The 26,865-nt window shown below is 47.8% G+C and overlaps 1 protein-coding gene across 1 annotated transcript; it reads right to left on the bottom strand.

Annotated features, from left to right (window-relative positions):
- Nucleotides 1–30: 30 nt before the first annotated feature.
- On the bottom strand, nt 31–26,625 carry LOC136789651 (glycerophosphodiester phosphodiesterase domain-containing protein 5-like). The gene is given in 16 exon segments (XM_066989990.1): nt 31–1,442; nt 1,897–1,979; nt 3,073–3,155; nt 4,272–4,419; nt 6,148–6,225; nt 6,227–6,459; nt 6,987–7,137; nt 7,992–8,074; nt 8,417–8,562; nt 10,049–10,142; nt 11,463–11,561; nt 13,131–13,190; nt 17,770–17,863; nt 18,722–18,822; nt 19,562–19,770; nt 26,236–26,625. Coding segments are annotated over 15 exon segments (1,668 nt in total). The 5' UTR covers nt 19,745–19,770; nt 26,236–26,625; the 3' UTR covers nt 31–1,410.
- Nucleotides 26,626–26,865: the final 240 nt, after the last annotated feature.

Genomic DNA, 26,865 nt, shown 5'->3' with positions numbered 1-26,865 from the left:
TGGTGAGAATATCCGGCAAGGGGGAGCGAACCGTCAGTGGACACAAAAATTAAGAAAATTAAGAAGGGGGGTAGGGAGCTAACACCATCATTAGGATCCTTTCTGCACGCTTCATAGATCTGGAGCTGCTCTACACCAATCCTTTTGCCCTTTTCCAAGGGAAGCTACTGCTTTTTCGCACATCTAGCCTCCAAAATACCTCAAAATTGCAAGCTTAGAAAATTTGAGTGCTTTTCAGCACAGTTAACTTTGAAACCCTGTACTTCCCTTTCACCTTTTATTTGTGATGATATGTTTAATCAGCAAAAACACACCTCTGAATGATGATGATCTGAATGCCACGTTCTTCCCCTTTCCCAATCCCCTAGAATAAGAACAAAACAGGATTGGAGAGCCAAACTGTATTTAAAACATCACCTAAAATTTACAAAAGAAAAAAAAAAAAGTTTTTATTATCTGTTCAAGTAGAAATGTATGGCTTAAACCTGGAGATGTTCACATCTCCCTTGCAGAACAAGGCATGGAATTCCTTCCCTGTATGTGCCAGCAGCCACCGGGAGAAATGAAAATCGGAATAAATCCCAGGATGCAGAGCAGGTAACAAAGACCTTCCCAAGGGAAAAGCAAACAGGACACCTCGTGGAACCAGTTCACACCCAGCTCGATGAAGAAGTGTTGTGCTCCTGGTTACTGTCCCGGTAGTCACATGGCCAAGGCACCAAGAAATCCTTTAGCATCTGTGGAAAATACTCCCTCACCCACAGCCAGGGTGAAGTCTGTCCCATTGGGGTTTACGGCAGGACTAGAGGAGGGGAAAGGAAAACCTAAGCTGTCCCTGCCTGTGTTATGGAGAGGCACAGACCCTGGTGAACCATCCAGCAGCACTTGACCGTCGTGGTGGGGCTGGGGAGCTCCTGGGGCTGGAGCAGACCTGAGAGGAGGAAGGGAGTGTGTGGACAGGAGACTGGAGAGATGTGGACAACCAAGGGCAAGGAGGACCAGAGGGTGCTCGGGTGTTTGCAGCGAAGATAAAAACAAAGCTGCACAAACAGAGGGCTTACACACTGCAGGAGGGCTTACAGGATGAGGTACAGTGGTCTCAGAGGGAAATGGTGGTTCCTACACGAATCCTGCCAGGGAGGTTTAATCCTTTCACCGTGGTGCACAGCTTCGTCATGGACGCAGCCCCATCTGTGCTCCTTTACACCCCAGGGATCCCTGCCAGGCATGGGACTGAGAGGAAAGCAACAGGAGAACAAGGTCAGTGCTCATCTCCATCGGGGTCGTGGTGGCAAATGGCTGCCCCTCGCCAGGCAGGCTGCTGTTTGCACCTCAGCAAGGGGCAGCAGGGCAGGCTTTGCTCTCCGATCCTCCGCGAGATGGCAGGTCTGCACCTCCTCCTTGCCCGCGTCAGGCCACGACAGCAGGCATGTTGCTGAGCTCTGCAACAGAAGACAAGCAGTGAGCTATTGACACACCTCCAGCTATTTTGCCAGCAGTCACAAGCAAACAGCTTGGCCAAAAAAAATCCTGCAGCCCAGGTTGGGTCATTTTGTCTGCTCCTTTAGTCCAGAAATCTGGCGCATGGGGGTATCCCCAACAGACCCCACCTTGCCGTGGAGATCTGAGAGTGCTCAGTGCCCTTCTGTTCTTTTTTCACAGCATCCCAGAGTAAAGCAGGTCAGAGGGGACCTCTGGAGCTCTCTGGTCCAACCTCTGCTTGAAGCAGAGCTCAAGGTTGCTCATGGCTTTGATGAAAAGTGATGTTCATCACTGGGGAGGAACCACAGCACTGCACCCATGCTGAGATAACCCATCCATCCTTCACCACGACATGGGCGTGACAGAGGTGACCCCGAGCAGGATCCATCTCCTGCCCCCCCTCACCCCGCTCACCTGTCCTGAACTTGTTGTAGGTGCCGCTCTCCAGCATCGAGCCACCATCGTGGGCACAGCAGGAGAAACTCCGCTCTCGCCACCTGCCAGGGGCAAAGTGCTTGGATCAGGCCACTGCTTGCTGTGGTTCCCCCCGCAGCTCCCTGGAGCCCCGATCACCCTTTTTCTACTTTGTCAGGGCAGGACCTGGCCTGGTACCTGAGGGTTTGCTCAAGTTTTTAGTGAGAAGGGATCCTGATGCACAGCTGTGATGTCTAAGTGTCCACGTTTCACGTGTAAAACAGCATTTTGAAGGCGCCTTTTTGACTAATCCCTCTCCAGCCTTCCAAAGCAAAAGTATAGCTGTCTCTCCTTTTCCACACCAAAGCACTCCACATAACCACGCCATGCTTATAAGCAAGCCAGGCTGCTCACCCAGGATCTTCCTGATCTTTCCCCCTGCTGTGACCCGCAGCAGAGCTGTGCTCCCAGCACCCCTGCAGAAAACAGCCCCGAGCTGGCTGGTCTGGTCCCTCCACCCACCCACAGGCAGGTGAAGAGCTGAGCCCAGCACCTCCTGCTGTAGGAGCACAGCCTGGCTTCTGATCCAACCACGGCAGAGCTGAGCATCCAGCAGCCTGACCCCAGTTTCTCCGTTATTAAACATAGATAATGTCTTGGACAGCACAGAAAGAAAGAAAATAGTGTCTGTGACACTCAGGTATTTCTGGGTATATTTCATATTTCAGATAGTTCGTCTGGGAGGATGGATTCCTCAGTGACTCTGATATATGCAGACAGAGACATGAGGTGCACAAATATTAACAATGAGAGCTCTCCTCCTAAGTTACATCCAATGTCCAAATAATCTAAATAGTAAAAAATAGAAAAATCAGTTCGTTTTCCAGCTTTGATAACTGGATTCTGCTGCTACTCTAAACACACCAAGTCTGCACTGAATCCTTTGGGTAGGTGATGTCTGAGTTACCAAAAGGAAAGGGAAATATATAGCAAGCAGGAGCAGTGCAGAGGTTTTTGGAGACTTTAAGGCCTTTTTTTTTTTTTTTTTCTAATTCTTGAAGAGGAAGATGTCCTCTAGAGCAGTTTTAACCCTTCAGGTCACTGAAAGCATCCCTTCATTCCTCCAAGGGGGACAACAGATGAGGCTAGCACGGCCACTAGCAGCTCAGTAGTTACCAGTGCAGAGCGAAGATGAGTGAGATGAGGAGCACAGAGGCCAGGTCCGTCAGGATCCACATGATGTTGTACTGCTGCGGCGTCTGGAAGGGAACAACAGAGGACGTGTCCAACACCAAGGACCCCGAAATACGCAAGAAAGCTGCTCTAGCTCCTCCTTGCTTCTTGATCCTAGCAATTCAGCTCCCTGGTGTGCATGTGAAGTAATATCCTTACGGTGTTTAAGGTATTTGGTGGCATTTTAAAGAGGTCACCTGCCAGTGGGTGTTGGTGCAAAATCATCAGTCTCAATAAGGACAAGTCCGCTGGGTGGCCAAGGAGACTGGACCACATCACAGTAAATACAACAGGGACTTGTTTGGACAGGCAGGCCCTGTAGTTTCCTTTGCTTCCCTATGACATTAATATCAACAGATGGCATTTGGCTGCCCCTGGAAAAACTGTACTTAAGTGAAAACCAGAGAGGGGCTGGGTTGGCTCCTGCTTCAAGTCCAAGAGCATCTGAAGATTTGTCCTCACATCAGACCACTCCCGCCCTCAGAATGGACTGAAATGATGCGGTTTTCTGGGTGGGAGATGGAAGCACTGTAAAATCTACTTCAAGAGTGTGAAACCAGTCATTCAGAGTGGTAACCTGAATGCAGGGACTCTGGTGAGACCAGTGACCCAGGTGCTCCGTAGCCCTATAGGTTGTCAAAGGCACAGTAGAGGGCAGACAAGCAATGTGAAAAGTTCCTCACAGCAGGTTTTTTTTTTTTTTTTTTTCCCTTTGGGCTTGTGACAACAGACCAAGTTGAGAAGGAATGTAGGCGTTCCTGGGATTTAGGAACTTTTGACAGCAATAAGGTTCTTTAGAAGCTTAGAGATTGAAATCCTCATGCGATATCCACATGTACCCTCAAAGGCCCCTTCCTTTAACCCTAGACAAGTTTCAGTATGACTTATTTTCCCTCATGTCAGGCCTGAGTCTCCAAGTCCAGCCAACCAGGGTTCTTCTCCATGGACCAAAAAGAACCAGGAAATGAGGGTGATGATACCTGGTATGGCTCAGAGGAATGAGGTAAACCAGGTTCATGTTAAGTCCGTCTGCATGCAGAGGGACTTTATTCATGCACAAATCAGCCCATGGTCTCTAAAGGTAGCCATGAATATCTGCCCCCCATTTTGTACCCCGGGAACAAGGGAGGATCACTGCTTACCATGAGGAAGAGGGGCTGGCTGAGATTCTTCAGCGTGTGGACAGCATTAGTGGTCACAGAGTGTGCCCCCGAGCACCACGCCAGGGAGAAGAGCCACGGCTCGTTGATCACATAGAGGTTGGTGGTGATGTTTGCCTCAGCGTATTTCCTTTAAAAGACCAAGAGGCAATTGCCTTCATTAAGGAAAGCAAGGAGGTTAGTACTTCCTTTGGGCTGAATCAAGGAGAGCTGGCAATTCTGTATGGCAATTCTGTCCTAACTTGTTATAGGACGTAGGTCAGGAACAGAAAGGAAGCCCAACCAGCCAATAATCGGTTGATAATATCTAATTCCAACCCCTACATGGGCAGGGACACCTCCTGCTAGGTCAGGTTGTCCAGAGCCCCTTCCAACCGGCCTTGGGCACCGCCAGGGCTGGGGCACCCCCAGCTCCTCTGGGCAGCCTGGGCCAGGGCCTCAGCGCCCTCAGAGGGAAGAATTTCTTCCCAACGCCTCCCCGAAGCCTCCCCCCTGCCAGGCTCCAGCCGGTGCCCCTCGTCCTGTCCCCCCAGCCCTGACAAAGAGTCCCTCCCCAGCTTCCCTGCCCCCCCTGCAGGCCCTGGCAGGCCGCTGGCAGCTCTCCCCGGGGCCTTCTCTTCCCCAGGCCCAGCACCCCCAGCTCTCTCAGCCTGGCCCCACAGCAGAGCTGCTCCAGCCCCTGAGCATCCTCGCGGCCTCCTCCGGGCCCGCTCCAGCAGCTCCGTGTCCTTGTGCTGGGCCCAGAGCTGAACGCAGCGCTGCAGGGGGGGCCTCCCGAGAGCGGGGCCCAGGGGGACAATCCAGCTGGGGGCTGCCAGCTCATATTCAGTATTCCACCTAAAAATGCATTTGTCATCTCCCAATAGTGTGTTTAAAATAATCTTCAAGGTCATTATTCACATTTCTTATGTTTGCAGCAACAGCTGGCCATCTGTGATGTCCTTATAAGTTACTGAAATTTAATATGAAGTGATACCATTTCTCTGTATAACTCTAAGGGAATGTATCATCAGTATGAGTATTTGTAAATTTATCTATAGTCTGCCCAGGATTTACCCAGATTTACCCAGATGGATCTACCTAGCATTTTAAATGTTGGGAAAATTATCATTAAGAAAACATGGACATTATTATTATCCAAAGGGCTAAACGTTTTCTTATACTTGTTTTTAATTATTTTTCAATGCTTTTGAGCATGGGAAAGAACAAAAAATCCTGTTTACAAAAGGAGAGCTGGATAGGTAAGACATTTCATATGTGTTTTTAAAAATATCTGTTTATGTAAGACAACCATTTTGGAGAATCCTTCAATAAATGTGGAGCTTTCCATTGGAGAGATTACACTGTTAGTGTGTCCCAAGCAACAGAGTACTGGTAGCAACAGAGACAATAATGAAGTCTCCAAAATACCATCTACAAGAGTGTTGTGTTCTCTCACCACAGCATTATGCACTCACACCGATGTTTGTGGAGGCCATAGGAGGTTAAATAGTTGTTTGTTCATTCTCTATGGTTCATTATTAGCAATACTGAGGATGGCATGTGTAGAAACCTGGAGACACCTGCATCCTTCTAGTCAGAAAATCCTTAGATCCCAGTGAAGTAGATATGGACTTGGACAAGGAGGGGTGCTACCCTCCTTGCTACGTATGCTACCTCTTGGCCCTACACGGGGTATACAGTAGGAATGAAATAAAGTCCTTCAACTCCAAAATGTAACAGGGTTGGCCACAACCTAAAAGAGCTCTTGCCAAAAATGCTGTAGATCCTAGAGCTGGTCACCGGAGGGAGGCATTGCCACACACATGAAGCAAATATCCTCTAGACAACAGCACTTCGGGCTGAAACTGCAACCTACCGGATATCTTCACTGGACATTTCAGTGTAGGCCAGATTGAGTTTGACAATATTGTCCATCAATAGGTCTTCAACTGGGCCAGCCTACCAGATTGGGTCTAATCCCGGACTCATTGAGGATGACTTCCAGGGTTCTGTTGATCCACGAGTACCTGTAAGGATGTTTCTCTGGAGGGCGGTAGAGATCAAATATAACAAGTTTATTCTGACTGTCTGCAAGGCGCAAGAAATTACTTAGCTTGTAAATTGACTGATTCATTGCCTGGTTTTGATCTGCCCTTGACAGTGAGCCCATGCATGAAAAGGGTTTGTCCTAGAAACAAACAGATGTAAAAAGGAAATCAGTCAGCCAGTCATATCTAGGAGCAAGCTGCATGCAAACATTTCATACCTCTGTAAGCGAAAAAGTTTGGCATCAACCCTCAGTAGGTGAGGATATTCTATTCTGCTTAGCTCTTCTACCTGAGAAACATGGATAATTAACCCAGATGACACTGCTTCTGGGACATAAATTGTGTAGCTAGCTCTGCTGTTCTTCTCTGTCCCATCACGTAAACCGTATTACACACAGCACCTTGCACAAGTACCTGTTTTCTTCTTTCTCCAGACCATCTGTTCTGCTGCTGCCATGATAAGGAGCTACAAGAACACCCACCAGCCAAACAAAATAGGTCTCCTAGGCCTAAAGGCCAAAAGGACAAAGCAAGGAGACCCCCAACTGAATGACTTCTACCAACTAAGTGTGGGCTCAACCAAAAGTTTCTCTCCTAACTTTCATACTAATAAGCTGTAGCCAGCCAGTGTCTCTTCTACAACATCACAGTCATTTATGGTGCTTGCCTTAAGGAACCATGCTCCAGCATTCAACTCCTTCAGGGTATCCCAGGAGAACAAGGCTGCATTTTGAGCAGTGTCGTTGGGATAGACCTCCCTGATGTTGGTTGTCCTCCTCAGGCTGCTGTCATGCATGAGGAAAGGAACTCCGTCGTAGCTGTTGGAGAGCAAGAATTCAGGTCACCTGGAGTGGAGATCATTCATGGCACAAGCAGAGTCAAACCAGGTGAGAACAACGTGTGGGCCACCATGAATGCAGCAGTACAGCCTCCCTTAGAGCAGAGGGTAGGGTAGGAAAGAAGGCTGACACTCAAGATACCAAACTGTTTCAAGCTTAAATATTTCTGGGTGACCTTGGTGAAGCTGTACCTCACTGTGACTCATTTTTCTCAGGGGCAAAGTGGAGATGGTGGCATTTATGCCTGCCAGCCCCTAAAAGAAAATGGGTAGTAACTTGTGGCCAAAGGCTCTTTTTGCTGACACCAAAGTGCTTCTACAGGTTTCAGAGGACTGAAGTTTAAATGGATAGAAAGGCAAAATTCTCTTTTATAGAAAGGTCTTTATTAATAGAACACCTAAGTATTAGTATTTTAGTTACTTAGTGCCTGGAAACTGCTCATCCTGCCCAGTAGGTTAGAAGGTCATGGCAAGGAGTCCCATACACAAAGGTAATTAAAGGTCTAATAATTATATCAATGATGGCACAGGTCTAAATACAATTTTCTGGTGGTTTCTAGGCCTGATAAGACCTTCAGTGAGGCCTGGAAGTCAGACTACAGTAGGAACTTGTCTCTGTATGTTGCAAAAGTATTTAAAATATACTGTAGAAATAATGACTGTTAGATAAGAGCTTATTGAGAAGAGCCATGTCCCACAGCCCTTAGCATCATGCAGCAGCTGAGGGACCCTGTCCCAGCCGTTGGCAGAACCAAATTGCCCAAAATTACATGGCTCCAAAGGCAACTCTTAGAAGAAGTATCTGCTTTGGGAAGTGTGATGTTTTTCCCTTACCTAATGGTGACATCTGTTTCAAGACCATCCCCACCATGTTCAATTGTCTTCTGAAATGACATCTCAGTGTTTTCTGGTGCCAGCTGGGGAAAAAAAATGGGCCATGAGCAGACTGGCTTTAGACACACTCTGGAGGACTCTGTAAATACTTTCTGTCTCCTTGTAACGCCTGTTTTGTATTAAAGGACCACCATTATCTTGTTAAAGTCTCCCGTTTGCTTTCTTCCACCTTAGCCACCAAACCCACCATGTCCCTCAGGGTTCCCTGTTAGCAAACCCACAGAGCGATCATTTGGCACACAGTTCCAAACGGAAATGTCTCCCTTTCCACCCTCCATTGATTTCTTGGGGGGAAAAAATGATGATGATGAAGGCAACAGCACACAGGATGAGGAAATGATGTAAAATAGCTTCTCCAAACCTACCATCGGTGCTCCGCGGTGTCCAATGAGGGCTGGCTTTGGTCCAAGTGTCCCCTCCTCTCTGATGCAAGGAGAGTACATCCCCAGAGGTATCAAGAAAAGAAAGAGAAGGATAGCCAGGTATGGACCAACAATTACCACCTGAACAACTGCAAAAATTTGAAGGAGGAATGCTAGAGTTAATCCATTTGGTAGCACAGCGTTTGCCTTGCAGCTTGACTTTTAATACAGCCCTCCAGCTAAGTAACTGTTGGGCTTTGTCCCATCCCATTTTCCATCCCTTCTTCCCCTAATTTTCACCGTCTGTCCAAACAATACAGTCCAGGACAAAGAAGGATTTGGGCTGTTTAGGCTAGGATTGCAAGTTTTGTGCTGCAATTGCATCTCACTATGCCTTCCAGCAAGACACAGCCTTCATTTCTTTTTCATTGGAGATGATGCAATGCAATTTCCCCCACCTGTAGAGGAATGATCCTCAACAGAAGGATGCTTTTTTTTTTTTTTTCTTACTCAAATAAGAGCAGGCAACATTTTAAAGTTTCATTCCCCTCCAGGTGAATGCTTCCCTGGTTCCTTCAGACTGCTGTCAGTGGCTTTCTGTATGTGACATGCAGTCTCCTACTGACACTGACTGCATGGGTACTGCATCTCAGAAACCTGCCAAGTCATTACCTATGGTCTCTGGAGTCTGTTGACATATTACTCAAGAGTCCCAGTGGGCAACCTTCACCTCAGAGAATGAAACAGTTCCTCTGAGAAGCACCTGTGCACCAAAATTCCTTATTTAGGTGGGTACCACCACCCCTCTGCACACTGTATTAGTGGCTCTGAAAGAACTTGGGGTTACACCAAGTCAATGTATGGAGTTGAGTGACCATTAGGCACAGTGGGTTGTAAAGTCTTGGGTCCCAACATGTTCCTCCCTACCCCCAGCTGCAGTTAAATGTAGAGAAATTCCTAGGTAGGAAACAAAATGCTCCCACCAGCACATTCTGTCTGAAGTCAATGGTTTCTGTTACAACTCAACATCTGCAGATGGGTGTCATGTAGACAACACTGGATATATGGAGAAACTGGGTCAGAGAAAAAGAGCCAGAGCCAGGCTCTTCTGCAGTTGTTCTTGACTCCTTGCCCTTACACTTCCTGGAGCTCTCAAAGGGATAACACCAGGAAAGGAAAGCAAAATTCCTTAACAACCAATCTGAAAGCTCTTTTCCCCATCCTATCTGGCTTCTCCTAAGATCCTCTAGTATGGACTGACTTTCTGAGACAGTGAAACTGAGCATAGCAATTTCGGACACTGGTTGCTCTCTCCTGCAAAATTCTGACCAAATTTTCACGCATGATCTAGAACTTGGGGACTTTTGCTAATCTCCTTATCTTTAGGGCTTGTCACTACCTTGGTATACACCAAAACTTTGCAAGGTAGCATGCAAATCACTAACAAGTATGGACAGGCCCGAGACAGTGCATAGGCTAAGCCCCAGCCCTGCTAATTTCTCTGGAATACTCAAAAACTAAAATTCAACTCTAGCTGGAATGTGGATGTGGGAGGAAACGGCTCCTGCACGCTTGATTTTCCACACTGATATGTGTCTTTTGTCATACAGGGAGCAGGAAGCAGAGCTACTGTACCTTTCTTATCTGCTCTGATGGCATACAGAGCCATGGGCCAGGAGAGGAGGACCATGATAGTTATTGCCCCTATGTGGAGATAGGGGGCTGTGATCTGGAAAGGAGAAAAAAGGATTTTATTCAAAGGATGAAGTGTGGATACAGACAGAAACAAGCCCCAACACAGCTGCAGCCTCCCACATAGATGGGCTCCTGCTGTGGACATCAGCAGTTTATCTTCTCTCCCACACCCAGGTTGGATCCACAAAACACCTCCTGAGTCAGGGCAGAGAGATGTGCCTGGCTGGTTCCCCGCACTGAGGAGTGCTCCTCACTTCAGTATAAAGCTCTCCTTTCCTCTCAACCAGCCAAAAGGGACAAGTCTGTCCTTGTCCAGGATGGTTTGGCAAACAATCACCTTTACTACTACGTCATAACCTGTGAACATCTTCCAGAGAGCACCAGTTTTAATCCAATCTAATCCAGTCCAATCTTATCCATGTAACAGTCATCTCCACTGCAACTAAATCATCAATCTAATGTCAACAAACCGGAATTTCCTCAGCCTTTCCTACCGCTTGGCCAACTCTCTAAAATGTAAGGGTTGAAGAAAAGCAGAAGTCATTGAGAGATGTCATTGTGTGTGAGAACGTCTGCCCTGGATACCTGATCCCAACTTCTTTTGACCAGAAGCAGGATGCAGTTGCATAAACAAAGGTGCCACCTGAGATGTCCAGGATATTTGAGATAGTTATGCAGGGCTAGTGGACAGAACACAGGATCTGCTAAAGACTGGTGTCCTTTGGGAACAGCAGCTGAAGCATCTCAAAGGGCATGAACACCCAAAATAAACCACACCTGTGGGAAACCCAAAAGATTTTGTGTCTCCTTCTCCCCATCCTCCTCCCCTAGAGTCTGAAAAGGGGAGGAGAAGCTGACACTTTCTCTTTACCTTTGCCAGTGCATTAGCCCTGATTCCCTTCCTCAGGGAATGAAGTTCTTCTGGGTCGCAGGAGACTGAAATTGGGCTAATGCTAAAAGCTGCTGAGCTGGCATGAGCTGAGTAGGGAGTGAGTTCTCACTCCAGTAACCCCACCAGCCAAACGGATCTGATTTACCTGCCCTCAGCACCTGCTAATTAACAGTGCACTTAAAACAAGTTTGCCAAAAAAAAGGGAAAAAAAGATACGACTTCCCCAAAGGAGACATGTTATATCAAACAAATAGCTTGATACCAAACCTCAGGTCTTGGCTTCCTTCCTTCCTACGGGAAATGTTAAGTCTTAATAAAAGTCTATGCAAAACTGCACAGACTGCCAGGAAAACCCATGTGAAAAACATTTACCATATGGAATATTTTCCACTGATTGCCACACAATACTTCAAGAAACCAGTTGCTTTTTTCAAAGAACCTCCTTTCAAACAAACCTCTTACCTGGAATGAGAGGCGGACTGTTTTCCACTGATCTCCCCAGAGTACAGATAATATGAAGAGGGCTGTGATAGAGAAGCCCAGGACAAGAAAAGTCCCAATCTGGGGAGATACAAAGGACATTAATAAGCTTTGGTATTTCTGCATAGGGTGTGCAATCTATTTGCCTAACAGGCTTCTTTAATCAGCTTGGACTCAATACATTCGGGATGCACAAGCTTGGCTGTGCCACTTCATAGACAAAGAGATCTAATGGGACTAAAACCAGACCCACAGTGCTATAAATTGGATTTTCTGTATGGCAAAACTGATTTTACAAGTTAAGTACCTAACCTGAGTCAGCCCTCAAGGCTCCCTCTCTAGTCACGGGAGAAAGAGAGGAATTTACAGAGGTGATCCATTTCCACTTGCTTTATGATAAGGGATGCCTCTCTCTGTCTGTTGATGCAGATGGAGCCTAGATGAACAACTATCGTTAAATTCTGTAGTTGGCTGAACTCAGAAACACCAAGTTAAACCCAAAAGAGACATCAGCACAGCTTCCTTATGCTGAGTTGCTTTGGAAGAGGCTTCAGCAACTGCAAACTTTTCTGTAGTTCAGAAATAAGAATTTAATCTTTAACTAAAAGAAAAGTGAAGGGGTAGCTCATTCTGTGCTGTGGCTTCTTGCCCAGGTTGGTACCAAGCAGTTATGATGGCAGGCTCTTCCTGGAACCTTATTTGTCTGCTGAGAACTAAACACAAGTAGAAACTGGAACCAAGGCCCTAACTAGTCTTCAGGGAGATCCTACAGATCAGCATCCTAATAATCAGTCCCTAATCTCTTCCACATAGGGACGCAGTGTTGGTATTTTCCACAAATTGCTCTACAGCTTTCTGGATCTTCTGGAAGCCCATTTTTGATAGTAAAATTGATCGTTTCCACTGTGTAAATGGAGAAACAGAGGATGGAGTATTCTGACATTCAACTATTCCCCTTCACAGCAAGATTTGCAATCTTATTATGCTTTCCCCTAAGCTTCATGGCTTATTTTTTAAAAGCCTCACCTGGCTTTCAAGAAGTTCTTAAGAAAGGTGGTTTCTAAAGCATCATTTTGCAGCAACAGCTCCCTGAGGAGTTGTTTCTATGCCTTCCAAACTCCACGTGGCTTTTCCAAAACCACCCCAAGACCAAAAGACACGGGGCACCAGGATGCCTTGGAAAAGCCAGGTTTCTGTTCTGCAGAGGAAGCAGCCACTGTTTTTAAAGCTGTTGGGTCCTGCTACAGGGACTTACGCTGTGCTCCTCATGGAAACTTTGCCTTTGTCTACATGCAACCACATGTAGGCATGTCAAATGCAGACATCCTCACCTCAGTGAGTCACCACGGGCTCCTTTTAGAGCCAGTGGGGAAAAAAGGTACTTTAGGTGTGATTCATCTCATCTCAATTTAAGTGTCTATGACCAGCTGGATGATTTGCATCCTCAGAGGGTTCATTTCCCTCATCTGACTGCACAGGGAGCTTGGGGTGATTAGCTCACTTGGAGATATCATTAGTATGGATATTTAAAGCCTCCTAAGATTAACCTCCTCCCTCTCTCCTATGATCTAAGCTGTTTTGCATGCAGGGAAACACCACAAGCTGATGGTTTAAAGCATGGTTAGGGTTACCAGAAAACCCTCTCCCCACCTTGTGACTCCAGTGCAGGTACAGCTGCTGACCTTCTGCAAGCAAACACATCGCTAGGACCTGGGAAAGCAAGAAGAGATTATTTGCATCCTGGTACAAAATGACAAAATGAGGCATTTCTGGAATTATTTTTGCATAGGGAAGTCACTTTACTCTAGACCTTTGTGCACAATGGCAAGGCAGGACAGGTGGATGGAGAGAAGCGGTTATTGCTACAGTAAATATGTTCCTGAAATGGCCAAGCACTCACCAAAACTGCCTTGTAGGGTCAAAACCTTCTCATGGGTGACAGATAGTTGAGCATTTTGGGGTACACACTTTGTGACTGCACTCTGATAGATAGAATATGGCCTGGGCCAGCAGCCATGACATGAAAAATAGAGCAGCAACCTTACTTTTTTTCTATGTATTTGTTGTCACTAAAGGCACATCATCCATGGGGGACAGCTCAGGGAATAAAAGTCTCAAAAAAAAACCCAAAAACACAAAACAAACAAACAAACAGAAAAACAGAGCAGAGAGCAAAGGAAAGCACACAGTGACAGTAATTGCAAGAAATGCAAGAAATGCACATCTCAGAACGTGGAAAACTGCCTTGGAGATTCAAAACCTCTGGTTTGTATTAGGTTAATTTTTAATCCCCAGCTGTGGCCCTATGGCTGGTGTGTTCCTTTCCCTGCTGGCAGGTTGGAGCCCTTGGGGATCAGGGTCCCTTAAGGACAGCAAAAACCCCAGCCAGGGCAGGGGACAACCTGAGATGCCCTGAACACCAAGTAAAGGATGAGGAAAACCAGTCCGTGGCTCTTCTGGAGACTAGCTTCAGGTTGTCACAGACAACTGATGAACCTGGTGACGAGTTTCACCAGCCCAGGTGCCTTGTGATGAGTTTCACCAGCCCAGACGCCTTGCTGCTGTGCAAACACGTGGGTCTATGCTCAGGTGCATGGAGCAAGCTTCCCAACAAGTGTAAGGGACGGTCTGGGAACCAGTATCACCAGATATGAGGGTTTAGAGAAAAAACATCTGTTAGCAGTCCTCAGTGCTCCACTGAGATGATAATTTATGATCCAGGTCCTTGCAGACTGTAACACAGTGGGACTGTGTGAAAGCAGGACAAAGAGATTTAGGGCAATAATGTGTTGGGAAGGGGAGCTGTTCTCCTGAAACCCAACTATAAAGGAATGTAAGGTGATTCTGACCCAGCTACAAATACCCTCTCTTTCCAGGATGATGCTGATTTGAGGCAAGATAAGCTCAGCAGAGAATACAGATCAGCCTTTAAGGGCTACTTGACATGTCAGCCTCCTTTAATTGAATCCTACACCCAGGACATGATGAGTAACCGCGGGAGCAGTTCACGGAGAACTGAATTACTGCTGAAGATCTTAAACCAGGCACATTTAAATAAGCCATTTTAGAAAAATGAAGGGAAAAGACACTTTCAAAATCTCCCCTTTTCTTCAAGCAATGTTACGAAGACTTGGTCCATGCCTAAGGTGCATCCAAACGCCTACTTCAGAGGCCGTGCTCAACTAGACTCTCCCCTGCTACTCCTGTGTAACTTTCCTACAAAAGATGCAGCATATTTGGGGATGCCATTGGAGGAAAAGCTCATTTTTATGGATAGAGGTAACGGCTCATTACCAGCTTACAAGAAGAATAATCACCAAGTTTCATCCTCGGATGGTGAAGGAGGAACTCTTGCAGTTGCTCCACTGGTCACTGGAGGAGAACACGTCTTGATGGACCGGTGAGATGATGTGATGTGGACAAGATCTGTCCTCTGTGTGCTCTGGCTCCTCAAAAGCTGCCTCAGGACCTGTCTGATCTGCTCTTCCATGGAGAGCAGCTGTGTTTAGCAGTGTCTCACACGGTTCCACCTACAGCAAGACTTCTTCAGGCCAAAGGACAACCACCACCAGCAGGTCTGGCTCCTCCAAACTGCTCCTACACATACCCTGGGATTCACTGCAATGGGGGCTTGACAGCACAAGCCAGGTTTCTACATTCACTTTCTGGCAAAAAAAAAATGCAGGCTTTCAGAGCTTCCATGATACCCCAGTCTCTCAGGGATGAAGGCTTGAGGTCACTCTTTGGGCTTCAGTGCCAATGTACAATTTTGAGTCCTCTTCTTAGCGTATGAATGCAGAGGCCCCAGCACATCTGAACCCCTTTACATTATACAGTCAGGAGTTACCTCCCCAAAACCCCTTGGAATGAATGTGTTTAACTGCAGAGAGGCAAATATCATCTTCTGTGTTTGAAAGACTGAACAAGAAAGTATTTTTCTTCTCCCCTGAGCCTGAACTGTCCTACAACAAGACCCCGCAGCTTAACCTTTTAGCTCTAATGGGGATGAGAAGATTGCCTTGGGAGTGATAACAATTAAATTAATTGAAACTGATTGTCTGAAGAAAATTACACTGATGCATGCAGGCGGAGAGAGCCTTTGCACAGACAGCAAGTGCTTTGTTGTGCAGCACTTTGTTCAGCCACTGGTGGCTGCTGGGCAGAAGAGTGTTTGCTTCAGTGGTTCACAATAAGGACGTGGAAGGAGGCCTCCAGGCCCCAGTTGGGTGGAGGAAGAGACTACGATGCTCACAAACAAAACCACGCCAAGCACTGCTTGCTGTAAAAACTCTGCTCCAGCAAGGGCATCAGCGTGCTCAGCTTTCTGACACACGGGACTAGTGATGCAAAACATCACAAGGAAGCATTGCCTGGGTGAAGATCTCTGGTCCTTCCTGCAACACGTGGAATCCTCCCTCCTCCACATCCCCATCCCATGTCCCTGCAGGTCAGGATGTCTGTCCCAGGTGATTGAAATTGGCTGATTCAGCCAAAAACTGTTGAGAAATAACAGGCAGGCAGCACAGCCAGCCTCTTAGGAAACAAGGCAAAAGCAAGTTTTCACACGGAGCCAACATGGTCACAGCCCACCATGGTTCAAAAAGGGTTTCTACGTGTGCCTAAGACCTGGTGAAGAACAGACCATGGTTTAACCTAAGTCTAGCTATGATGCGTGATACCAACAGTCTTGTAGGGAAGTCACACATCACAGGAACCACCAGTGGCTCAATGCAGAAGGTATTTCTGCTGTGTTACGCCCCCTGAACATCACTTGGGTAGGAGGGAGAAGTGCTCAGGGAAGTGCCAGCTGGCTGTGGTTGCTCAAGAGTGCTGAACCTCTGGAGATGAATGTTTTTGGTGGGATAGCAGTAGGCTGATGCACCCCAAGGTGGGAGGTCCCTGACTTGCTGTAGCCATGCCCGGCTTCTTTTGCCTCTGTGGAAAGCCACTGCACATTTTGAGATAGCAGGAGCACAAACAGCCTTGTGCCTCCCAGAACTTAACATCAGTGCATGCAGGAGTCTTGCCAAATTAGACATGATGGACATAGCGATGCAAGCAAGCAGGGCAAGTGCCCTTAGAAATACCCAGTGACTTTAGGTGGGTTACTTAACAGCTTCATGAAGATGAGGAGCAAATGGATCCTGACCGCACATGCATCTTTGGCAAAGCTCAGAGTTGCCCAAAGTAACATTGCAACCACCAAACTACCCACACTGATCCATTAACACCAGGAAAGCTAGGTAGACCTAGCTAAATAACAGACATTAAGCTCTACAGCCACCAGCACGCCTCAAAATCCTTGTAATTAAATATTGTTATTTGACCTACTTAGAGATAAGTTATTCCACAGCTTTTATAATGCTATTGATTGCTTGTAGCATGGCCAAGCAGCTGTCCTATTTCTCACTTTGTTATTTTATTGCTAGCACTGAAATAAAATCACTATTTATTTGTACTTCAGCAGGGACAAAGGACCTTGGAAATCTGTTGTGTTGGGCACTGCGTGAGCAAGGCTAAGAGAGGTTCCCTGCCACGGGCAATTTACAGGCTGGCTATATGATGAGACGTCAATGAACGGGTAGGAGCAGCAGGAACTGATGATAAAAGCCAGTTGCCTTGGTCACAGAGGTGAGTCAAAGCCACAGCGTCAGCCCCAGCACCTGGCATCTCAAAACGCAAGCTGGAGCAGGAATGAGACTGAAAGTGGGGAAAATTTAATGCAGTTTGGAAAAGTGAAGACCTCAGGAACATAAACCTCTTTGGGCATAAACTTAAGGAGTGTTTTGTGACCACATCTGCGGTCTCCAACTGGAGACAAACCCTCCAGCAAGGCAGAGAGAATCAAGGCAGCTTTAGTGATAATGTTTCCCTTCTTCTCGTGAGTTTTACAGTTCAGGGTTAGAGGAATAACTCTACTTTGACAACACATCACCACTACAAGACTCAGATCTCCATACTTCCCTGCTGTCAAATAACAAAACTCAGCTTCCGCATAACCAATACTGGCACAGCTTCGCTTGTGTTGATGGAGAAATGGGTCAAATTCACCAAAGGGAAATCACTGAGGGAAATCACAGAACCTACATCTAGCTCAGAGACACCTGTGTTGAAAATGTTCATCCGCAGGTGGGAGAAAGTACCACAAATGCTCATTGTGTTCCCAGTCCTCCCCAGGTAGCTACTGTCAAGTGTCAGGGCTAGGCTGAACTTTGGTCTGATACATTAAACCATCCCTGTATTTATTTTCTAGGCCCGTAACTCACTCCTTAACAGGAGCCTTACTTACCAACAGCAGCGCGATGTACATGAACAGGATTGCGGCCACTACCAGGAGAACAAGAGACCAGAGGAACCAGAAGCCCAGGTTCCCATAGTTATACCTAAAAAGCAATAAAACCTTATAATAGCATTTGTGGCACATTAGCACAGGGGCTGCAGGGAAAATATATTTGAAGGAGAAAACGCCAGAAAGCTGGAGGAGCTACAGAGGCGTATCCCAAGGAGAGAGAGGGAAGCTTTCCTTTTTATCCAAAGGCTCAATAACATTATTACACCTGAATAACATTATTACACATTATTATATATTATTATATATTACATATATTTTTATATATTATATATAATATAATATAATTATTATTATATATTTGTATTATATATAATATATAATATTATATGTATATATAATATTATATATATTATATTATTATAACAATGAATAACATTATTACACCTCCCCTTCTCATGGTATTTGAGCTATCTGGATGGCATCTAATTTTAGGGGCCAGATTTACATAACTGCTACCTACACAGTGCAGAAGGAAAGGATTTGCATAAAACCACACTGGTTATTTCTCTGTCTCCAGACTGGGAACATGCAATTCTCTTTGCTCCGAGATAGCTGCTGCAATACCTCTGATGCCAGCCACTATGCTTCTTCAGAGGGAACAGGAAAAAAGAAAAGAAGACTAAGGGAAGGAAAGAGCCATTTAGTCCCTTTCATTCACCATTTTTGCAACAGCGGTTGTTATCTTTCTCACAAATCCACACTTAAACCTGTACACCGTAGCCAAGCAAAGGGCAGAGCCTCAGCACCTCTGGAGACCCTGGGAGTTCATTTTGGGTGCCAGAACCAAGATGTGAAGGGACCAAAGCTTTGGCTCGTGACTGAAGTGCCCGGCCTACCTGGGGTGTCTCATTAAAACCCGAGTGGGAAAGGAGGAAAACGTGGCACTTACCAGTCAAAGTTGTAGTCATTTTTCGCTTCACCCCACATGTACAGGAAGACGAGAGAAAAGCAGAAAGCTCCAACGAGCAACGGGAAAAACACGCATTCCCGCTAGAGAGGGAGAAGAAGGACAATCGGTCAGAGCCTCGTTCACTCCAAAGCAAGCAGAGCAAACAGCAGTCACTGCTTGCTCCTAGGCTGTCCGTGAAACACGTGGCTTGATGCTGGACCTTCTGAAGCCGACCTTGTCCTACGAGGAGAGGCTGCGAGAGCTGGGGCTGCTGGGCCTGGAGCAGAGGAGGCTCCGGGGGCTGCCAGCCATGGCCACCAGCACTGCCGGGAGGTGCCGAGAGGCCGGAGCCAGGCTCTGCTCAGGGGTGCCCGGGGCCAGGCCCAGAGGCCCCGGGCCCAGCCTGGAGCCCAGGAGGTGCCCTCTGCCCCTCAGGAAGCACTGCTGGGCTGGGCGGGTGCCGGAGCCCTGGCACAGGCTGCCCAGAGAGGGGCTGGGGGCTCCTCCTTGGGGATCTCCAGCAGCCGCCTGGACGTGGGGCTGGGCCCCCTGCTCGGGGTGGCCCTGCTGGAGCAGGGCTGGCACCACAGGGACCCGCAGCTGCCCCACACCACCAGCCACACGGGGACACTCTCTCCATGGTGGCACAGACAAACTGAGCCTGCCAGAGAAGCACAGCAAGCCCTCCAGCCCCAGGAGCTGCCATCTAGGACACCAAGAGACCGCGCTGGGCTCTAAGGGAGGTGAGGCCTTTGACCCACAGCATCAACTGCTTCTCAGCTTGGACTGACTTTTCCCAGTGCAGAAATGAATGTCTTTGCTGATTCTGAGCTAATTTACCGTCTTGCAGCAGCATTTCCCAGGCTCGGTCCTTCTGCGTTGGTACCGCTTCCACCGGCAGCTGTAGAAACCCGCCAGGCAGGAGATGAAGGGCTGGTGCTCGTACCTCTGCAGCAAGTGCCGACGTACCACCTTCAGCTTCCCAAACTTGATCCTCTTGAGGCTGGTGGAACTGGCCTCCATCTGAAGAGCTTTATCTCATCTTCCTCCTGAAATGAGGTCACAAGATTGATGTGAGTCTCCTTGCCTTCGGGGTAAGCTTTTTGTGTCAGAAGGAGAGGAATTGTTCCCAAGAGGATGCAGAGACCAGCAGGAAAGGTGGCTGAGGACACCCCACCTAACTTTATACCCCTGAGAGAGATGTCTAGAAGAAAAGTACGGTCATTTCAAGTCCCCTGAGTGGTCAGTGGTTATAACTTTGGTGCTCTGCATCACCTCTGAGGGAACCTCTGCCTCCCTTTGACTCTACAGGGAGCTCTGGGAAAGGAAATCATTAACTTTAGCCCTCCATGCAGATTCCCAAATAATGTCAGATGAACCTGAGATGAACTTAGCCATGGGAATTAGCTCAATATCGCTGTGACCTCTCTGCAACCCCTTACCAGTTTAAGTAGTTCAGGTAGGAAAGGGACCAAAACTCTCCCAGGACACAGCCCTCTTATCCCAGAAAAACTGCAGCGCTGCAGAGACCGATCCCTGATGGAAAAACTATTTCCTGACTCAAAGAGCTCTACTGGCAGCGTGTTGGAAGGCCAGAAAGAACAGCTGTAAAGATGCACACATGGGAGATCTGTTCATAATCGGGACTTTAAACAAAGACTCCGGTGGTAAATTGCAGCCGGTGTTAGCAGTGAAGCGAACAGCACAGGGGGTGTGCCAGCAAAGAGCAATTTGCCCAGCAGGGCACTGTCGAGACCACAAGGAAACATTAAGGAAAAATAGTCCTGTGTTGGCAGACGAACAGGCACCGCTATCCATCGCTTCTTTGGAGAACAGAGATAGCCTGAGATGCTCTCCGAGTGCCATAGTGCCCCTGAGTCCGTACCGGTCATGTTCAGATGCAGGCATATCTGCTGCAAAGTCCCAGCTCAGGAGTCCAATCCCCTTAATTTATCTGATGTAATAACAGTAATTTAAGAGCAAAACTGAACAGATTGCTGCACTACACACGCGGGTAAAATGTACACGTAAATAGTTTGCAAACAACTCCAAGTCCTGCGTTTCTTTGCAGAAATGAATGGATAACAGCTTGCAAATTGACACTACATAAAAACAACCCCAAAAATCCAGCCCTATGATCAGTTTGCAGAAGGCACAAATAAAACAAGATGCAAGTTAAAACGGAAATGATGCTCTCCTCATGTATTTCCTGCTATATGTTCCCAGCCTAACAGCAGCTGGGTTGCAAAGGAGAGGGGATGGAAATGAAGCACAAGAGTTGTCAGTTCAGGCTGCTCCTAACCAAGAAGTGCCCGCGTGTGCCATGCCCTGAATGCCTTCCTGAGACAGAGGTGTTTGCCCATCCACGACACTCAGTTCACCAGCATCAGATCCGGAGGCAGCAGGAGGTCACCCCCTGGTAAAAAATTGATGCTGCTCTCACATGGCGACATGGTGAGCCTGCTCTTGAGTAACCCAGCACAGGCGGTTTGTGGGCTCTGTGCCACCGGTGAGTGGTGTAGATGACATTTGATCCTGCTGTCCTAGTCACCTGGACTAAAATATACCTGGCATAAGCCCAGCGATTGCCAAATTGCCCCAGCTGTGTCTTCTGAATACGTTTGAACCTTCAGAGCTCTTACCAGAAGGTTTACATGTGCCATGCGGGTGCAGTATTTGTTACCTTCTAGTAGGATCCCTAGACCATGATTTTCCCCATCAGTGAAGCACAGCATCGTTTTTTTCCCCAGCCCTTTATTTAATGCTTCATCCTTTCCCTCCAGCAATAGCAATGAAGACACTGGTTCAAAACCAGCAGCTTTGCTGTCAGAGGACCATGAAATTTGCTACTGCATTCTTAATGGAGACACGAGGCTCACACATCGATATTTATCCATCAGTGTATAGGATTTGACAGGAAAACTGATGGCAGAGACCTCAGCACATTGTCCTCTCCATCTGGCTGGCGGGATGTTAAATCTGGATGTTAGTCGAGATGTTAGACTAGCTCTCTCATAAAAAGGGTGATGGAGATACCACCAGCTCCCAAGACAGGCTAATCCTCTCTGAATTTGCTCTACCATTAACAGTTTTTTTTCAGTGCCTGGCCTCATGTCTAACAGTTTAAGCCCACCACTTCACGACCTGATCTTGATGGATCTAGAGAGGAGAGTAAATGTTTCCTCTGTTACGTATTTCACAACTGTTTGGATGACTGCCGTCTCGCTGGAGCTTTTGGAACGGGTAAGCACAACATCTCACATAATGGGAAACATTCACGTAGCAGCCTTTAAGAGAGCTTCAGTCTTAACCACGGCCAAACAAACCAAGAAATCCTCTTGAGCATCCACTTCCTGGCAGCATGAGGTGGGTTTGGGATGTCCACGTGCAGATCGCAGAGCCCTCGGTGCTCAAAGGGTTCATCTTGTCTCACGGCTGAGCCCCGGGACCCCGGATAATGTCCTCAGGGGACAGTGGCACCCACTGCTTGTCATCCTTTTGGGAAGTGACACTTAGGAAGCTGAAGTTTCGGAATCTCAGTTTGCAAATTCTGCACCGAGGAACATCTGCAACCCAGGAAACATCTTCAGAGCTGTTTATAAGAAGGAGCCCATCATCCTCAATCATCCTCTACCATTCTTCCTCTCCAGCATGGGCTGACTAGGGGATGAGAGCTCCTGGGGCTGAAATCCTATCCTGCCCAAAAGAGAAACAGCAATGCACAGAAGACCTTGCAGTGACCTGCCAGCCCCATCCAGAAGTACAAGAGGCTGCCGGAGGTTAGAGACCAGGGATGCCAATAAAGCCATTATATCACAGCTGGTGGGAGCAGAAAGCTTTCAGCCAAAGCTGAACGTGCCCTGCCAAGCCCCAGATCATGACTTGCCCCACAGCTGCTCCTGCTCCCACTGGGCATGCGGGGCTCACACTGGAAAAGCAAATGGGAGACTTGGAGCCCCACGGCTGCAAGGGACTGCTGGGTCCACTGGGGAGAAAAGCACAGGAGATGCTTGAGATATTGAATAAAGAAGGCATTTATGTGTAAATTCAAAGGAAAGGGTTGATAGGGATAAAGAAAACCAGGCCTTTCACACAAGGGCAGGCAGAAATGTCCCTCTCAGCTCCAAATGGGTTCAAATCCTCAGCCTCCCCGTCCTTCTCTTTCTCTGTGTCCTCAGATATCGTGTTTAATTTAATGCAAGCTTCCTCACACCTCTGCCCCCCTTCGCTTTCTCCATGACCCTCCATCCCACAACCTCATCCTTGCTCCCAAATTTCCAGCCTGCTGTTACAGCTGCACTGGGGCGTTCAGAAGCCACAGAAACATCTCTCCCAAGGTATGGCCGAAACTGCAATGCCTCAGACCACATCAAGCACTGAAGCCTTTGACTTCACTAGCACCTGATCCCAACAAAGATAATATCCCGGCTTCTGGACCCAGCAACTGGGATAAAGGGGCAAAGAACATTGCAGCATATGGTGGGTGCAGAGTCCAAAAGACAGGAGGGCCACACGAGGATCTGGAGCAGTTCAGCCATTGTTAGGACACAGCAAGAGACCTCACAGTGCTTGGTCTAGATTTGAAGCAGAGTGCTCCTAAAACTTGGAGGCTGCCTGCAACCCCTCCCCAGCTCCACCAGGCAAAAGTAAATGGCTGGAAAAAGGGGACAGCATACCCCAAATCCATTCACTGGGAAAGCCATGGGAGCAAAGAGCAAGCAGGAAAACATGCATCAGCAGGAGAGCAAAGTTTAGGGCTTCAGCAAGTGAGCCATGACAGCAGTAACACATGTTTTCCAGCTCCATAATCCCAAGAGACCTCAGGTCTTTCCCTTGCAAACAGAGACTGTTTGCTCACAGATAAGAGTCCCCGTAATTGCAGGCATTTGAGCGGGGCTGCTCATTTCCCACTGCTCGACAGAGAGGGAGGAAAAGCATGAGAACTAGCCCGGGGGGTGGTGGAGAAATGAGCTGGAGAAAAAATTGGGAAATATATTCAGCTGCAAAGCCTGGATGCAGAAGGTAGTGCAAGCAGAGCTGGCTGGAGAGGCAAGTGCACGAGCAAGGAGAGGATCCTTGCCTTATTATTGTTATTATTATTATTATTTGATGCTTAGAGCTGGGGAACTCATCTTCTGAGTGGTAAACAGGTACAGAAGCCAAACCTGGCATCACCTGTAGCTTTCTCCTTGAGGCTTTTAAGTCCATGCTTTCTCCTCAGCATCATGATGCCTTGTGGAGCCTGATGCAGGCAGCAGGTAGGGGTGATCCCTGCTTTGCCCATCCCATTTCTAAGGGATTTGGACAGAATTTGGAGAGAAAGTAAACCCTGTGCCAAGGCTGAGCCTTCCCAGCGCCTGCAGCTCCTTCGCCTGATGGTGGAGATGCCACTGAAGTCGCCTGGCACAGGGACCCCCACTGCCATCCCTCTGCTCTCTGGGGACATCACACCCTGCCCCTCCACCTGGGAATCTTCAACATTATCACACCAACAAATCAGAAGGACTAAAATCAACATCCAGACATGGTGCTGGTTGGTCACCGTCCCCATGAGCTGCACACAGACCTTGCCACCAGCCAGAAAACTCAGCAAAGAGCCTCCCTTAAACCTGCATTTCCAGCTCACGGTGTGCCCAAGGATCTGGATCACAGCCTTGGTTTCCTCTTGTTCCACTGCCATCAGCCTTCACTTTCTTTTCAGAAAACAGAAGAGGTTTGACACAGGGAAGGAAGAAGGTTGATATGAAACACGACTAGTCAACACCTCCCTGTGATACGGGATATACATCCTTTCCTTTCCCTGGCAGGTGATAATTATAATTTATCAGCAAGACATTCAACAGCTTCTTTATTAGCCCTAATTATGCCTTGCTTCTGCGTGGGATCCCAGGGAGGATGTGCAGCTCGACTCGAGTGTGTGCAAAGTAGCCCTGAGGACTGATTAGCTGTTGGTTTGAGGCAGATGACAGCCCTCAGCACACAGAAATGCTGGGCCTTACCCCAGAAAATAATGAATGAACATGGAAAGAGAAGGGGTTAATGAGGAATAAGTGCTCCCATGGCTGCAGGAACAATACTCGTTTCATTTTGTGTGCTGTTGTACACCTCCAGCATGCAGTGGCTGTGGCTCTCAGAGCTCTGGGGAGGTTTCCAGCAAGGTTAATGTCCCATGTTTTGCAATATGCCTCCGCAGTTTGAACGGTCATAAATAATCACGCCTGCTTCAGACAAATGAACCTGAAAATACAGATGAAGCTTTGCATCTCTTCGGGTTGCAGAGGGACTTACAGAGGAGTCGGTGCTGAGGCTCAAAGGTCAGCCATCCAGCATGAGTTGTGCTGGGAAGGGGTGCTGTACCCTGCTCAACACGAGCCACACTGGCTGGTTAGACCAGGATTCATCTGAGGATGCAGGCAAATGGATTTTCCGAGGCAACCAACCATGTATTTTGGGGTGGAGGTGGGGGTCAACTTGACAAGCCCTACAGGAACCCCAATTGATGAGGATGATCGGTGCGGTTTTGGAAACACTTCTGCCAGCCCCAGGCTTCTGCACATATCCCTGCGTGGAGAAGCAGACATCACTCCGATGGTGATGGGCTCACCTCAGAGCAAAGCCAGGCATCATCCATGAGAGTCTGGAGCAGAAAAGGTACCTTAATCCCTGCCTTTATTTCAGAGGGCTCATCATAGGAAGGAACGCTTCAAAGTTGAACCACGTTTTAGCCCAAATTACTTCTTTTTAAACCTCTCCTTTCCCCAAAAATTGTTTGGTCTCCCTTCACTTCAAGAAACTCTCACAGTACGCTCTCATGTTTTGACCAAGTTTGTCCCCAGCCCCCCGGGGTTGACTCATTATCCACAACCTCTTGCAGAACCCTCGTCTAATCCTAATCATCATCATCACAAATCACAGCTGGTTTTCTTCATCTTCAAAGCACTTTGCGGGCTGCCTCTACGAATGCGTGCCTAGGAAATTATTGGCCAAGCCTCAGAGCATGTGCGATGGATTTTGTGCAAATGCTTTCAGTTTTGTGTTGAAACAGGCAAGGGGAAATTGTCGTGTTTGTCAAAGGGCCTCACAGCACTACAATAGATTTTTCCCTCTTTCCTGCTAGGAGCAAAATGAGTGTTTAGAATAAAGGCAATGAATAGTAGCTTAGTGGCTTGACATAAAAATAAAAATAAAAGGAAGAAGAAAAAGAAGGGGTGGAGAAAGACTTCCCAAGTGCCACAGCATTGGCTGGACTTTTGGCTGGAGCCATCCCTCGTTACACGGAGACTTCCCAAAAGGGCCGCGTGGTTTTGGGTCTGCAGAGGTTCGCCTGCTGCCCCAGTCCCTCCATCTTCGAGGAGCAAAGGTGTAGGACTGGCACGTATGGGGATGCTTTCATCTACAGAAATTTTCCTTTGAGGGGGAACAGGAGGTAAATCCCAGCATAGCTGTCCCGTCGGGTCGGGGTTTGAATTATTTTTGCCTGCCAGTTGCTTGTAGAGAGGTTCCAGCCCACCTACCTTTCAGAAAGGTCCACCCAGCTCACCCCGCTGTCCTTCTGGGAAGTCCTGCCCGCCCCAACCCTCCTCACGGAAGGTTCCACCAGCCCCAACTGTCCTTCCAGAAACTTCCGCCGCACCACTCGAGTGAAGGCCACCCCCAGCCTTCAGCCCATGCCAGTCTCAGGTCTCCAGGACCCCAAGGACTGAAGCTTCAGCCCCTCCATCATGGGGGGACAAGAGGAGGAGAGGGCAGAAGCTGCACCGACCCCTGCCCTGGGGCTCGTTCCTCCAGGGAGGGGATGCTCCAGGGCCAAGGGGAGAAATGGGGGAGAGAAAATTCTGGCTGAGAATAATGAAGTCCTAAACTCTGACATCAAGTGTTGACCCAAACGTAGCAGGTTTTTATGCTGTGGTGTCTCTTTCCTGTAATTTGTCATGAGCTAAAATGTGGAGAGGGTCCAGTTCAGCCATGGAAGGGCCTGAAAAACATCAGAAAACTCAAGTAAAATAAAATAAAAGGTCGACATTCACTCATAGGACATGGCTCTTTCTTTCTCCTAGAAGACGAATTATAAGGCCTGGAAACAAGGTGGGACTATGTAGGTGCAGAACCAGGGGTAGTGCCCCAGGAGAGCCCAGATCTGCACA

Source organism: Anser cygnoides, chromosome 1 (genome assembly GCF_040182565.1).
Source record: "Anser cygnoides isolate HZ-2024a breed goose chromosome 1, Taihu_goose_T2T_genome, whole genome shotgun sequence".
Taxonomy (NCBI): domain Eukaryota; kingdom Metazoa; phylum Chordata; class Aves; order Anseriformes; family Anatidae; genus Anser; species Anser cygnoides.
This window is presented reverse-complemented; position numbering and strand designations above follow the sequence as displayed.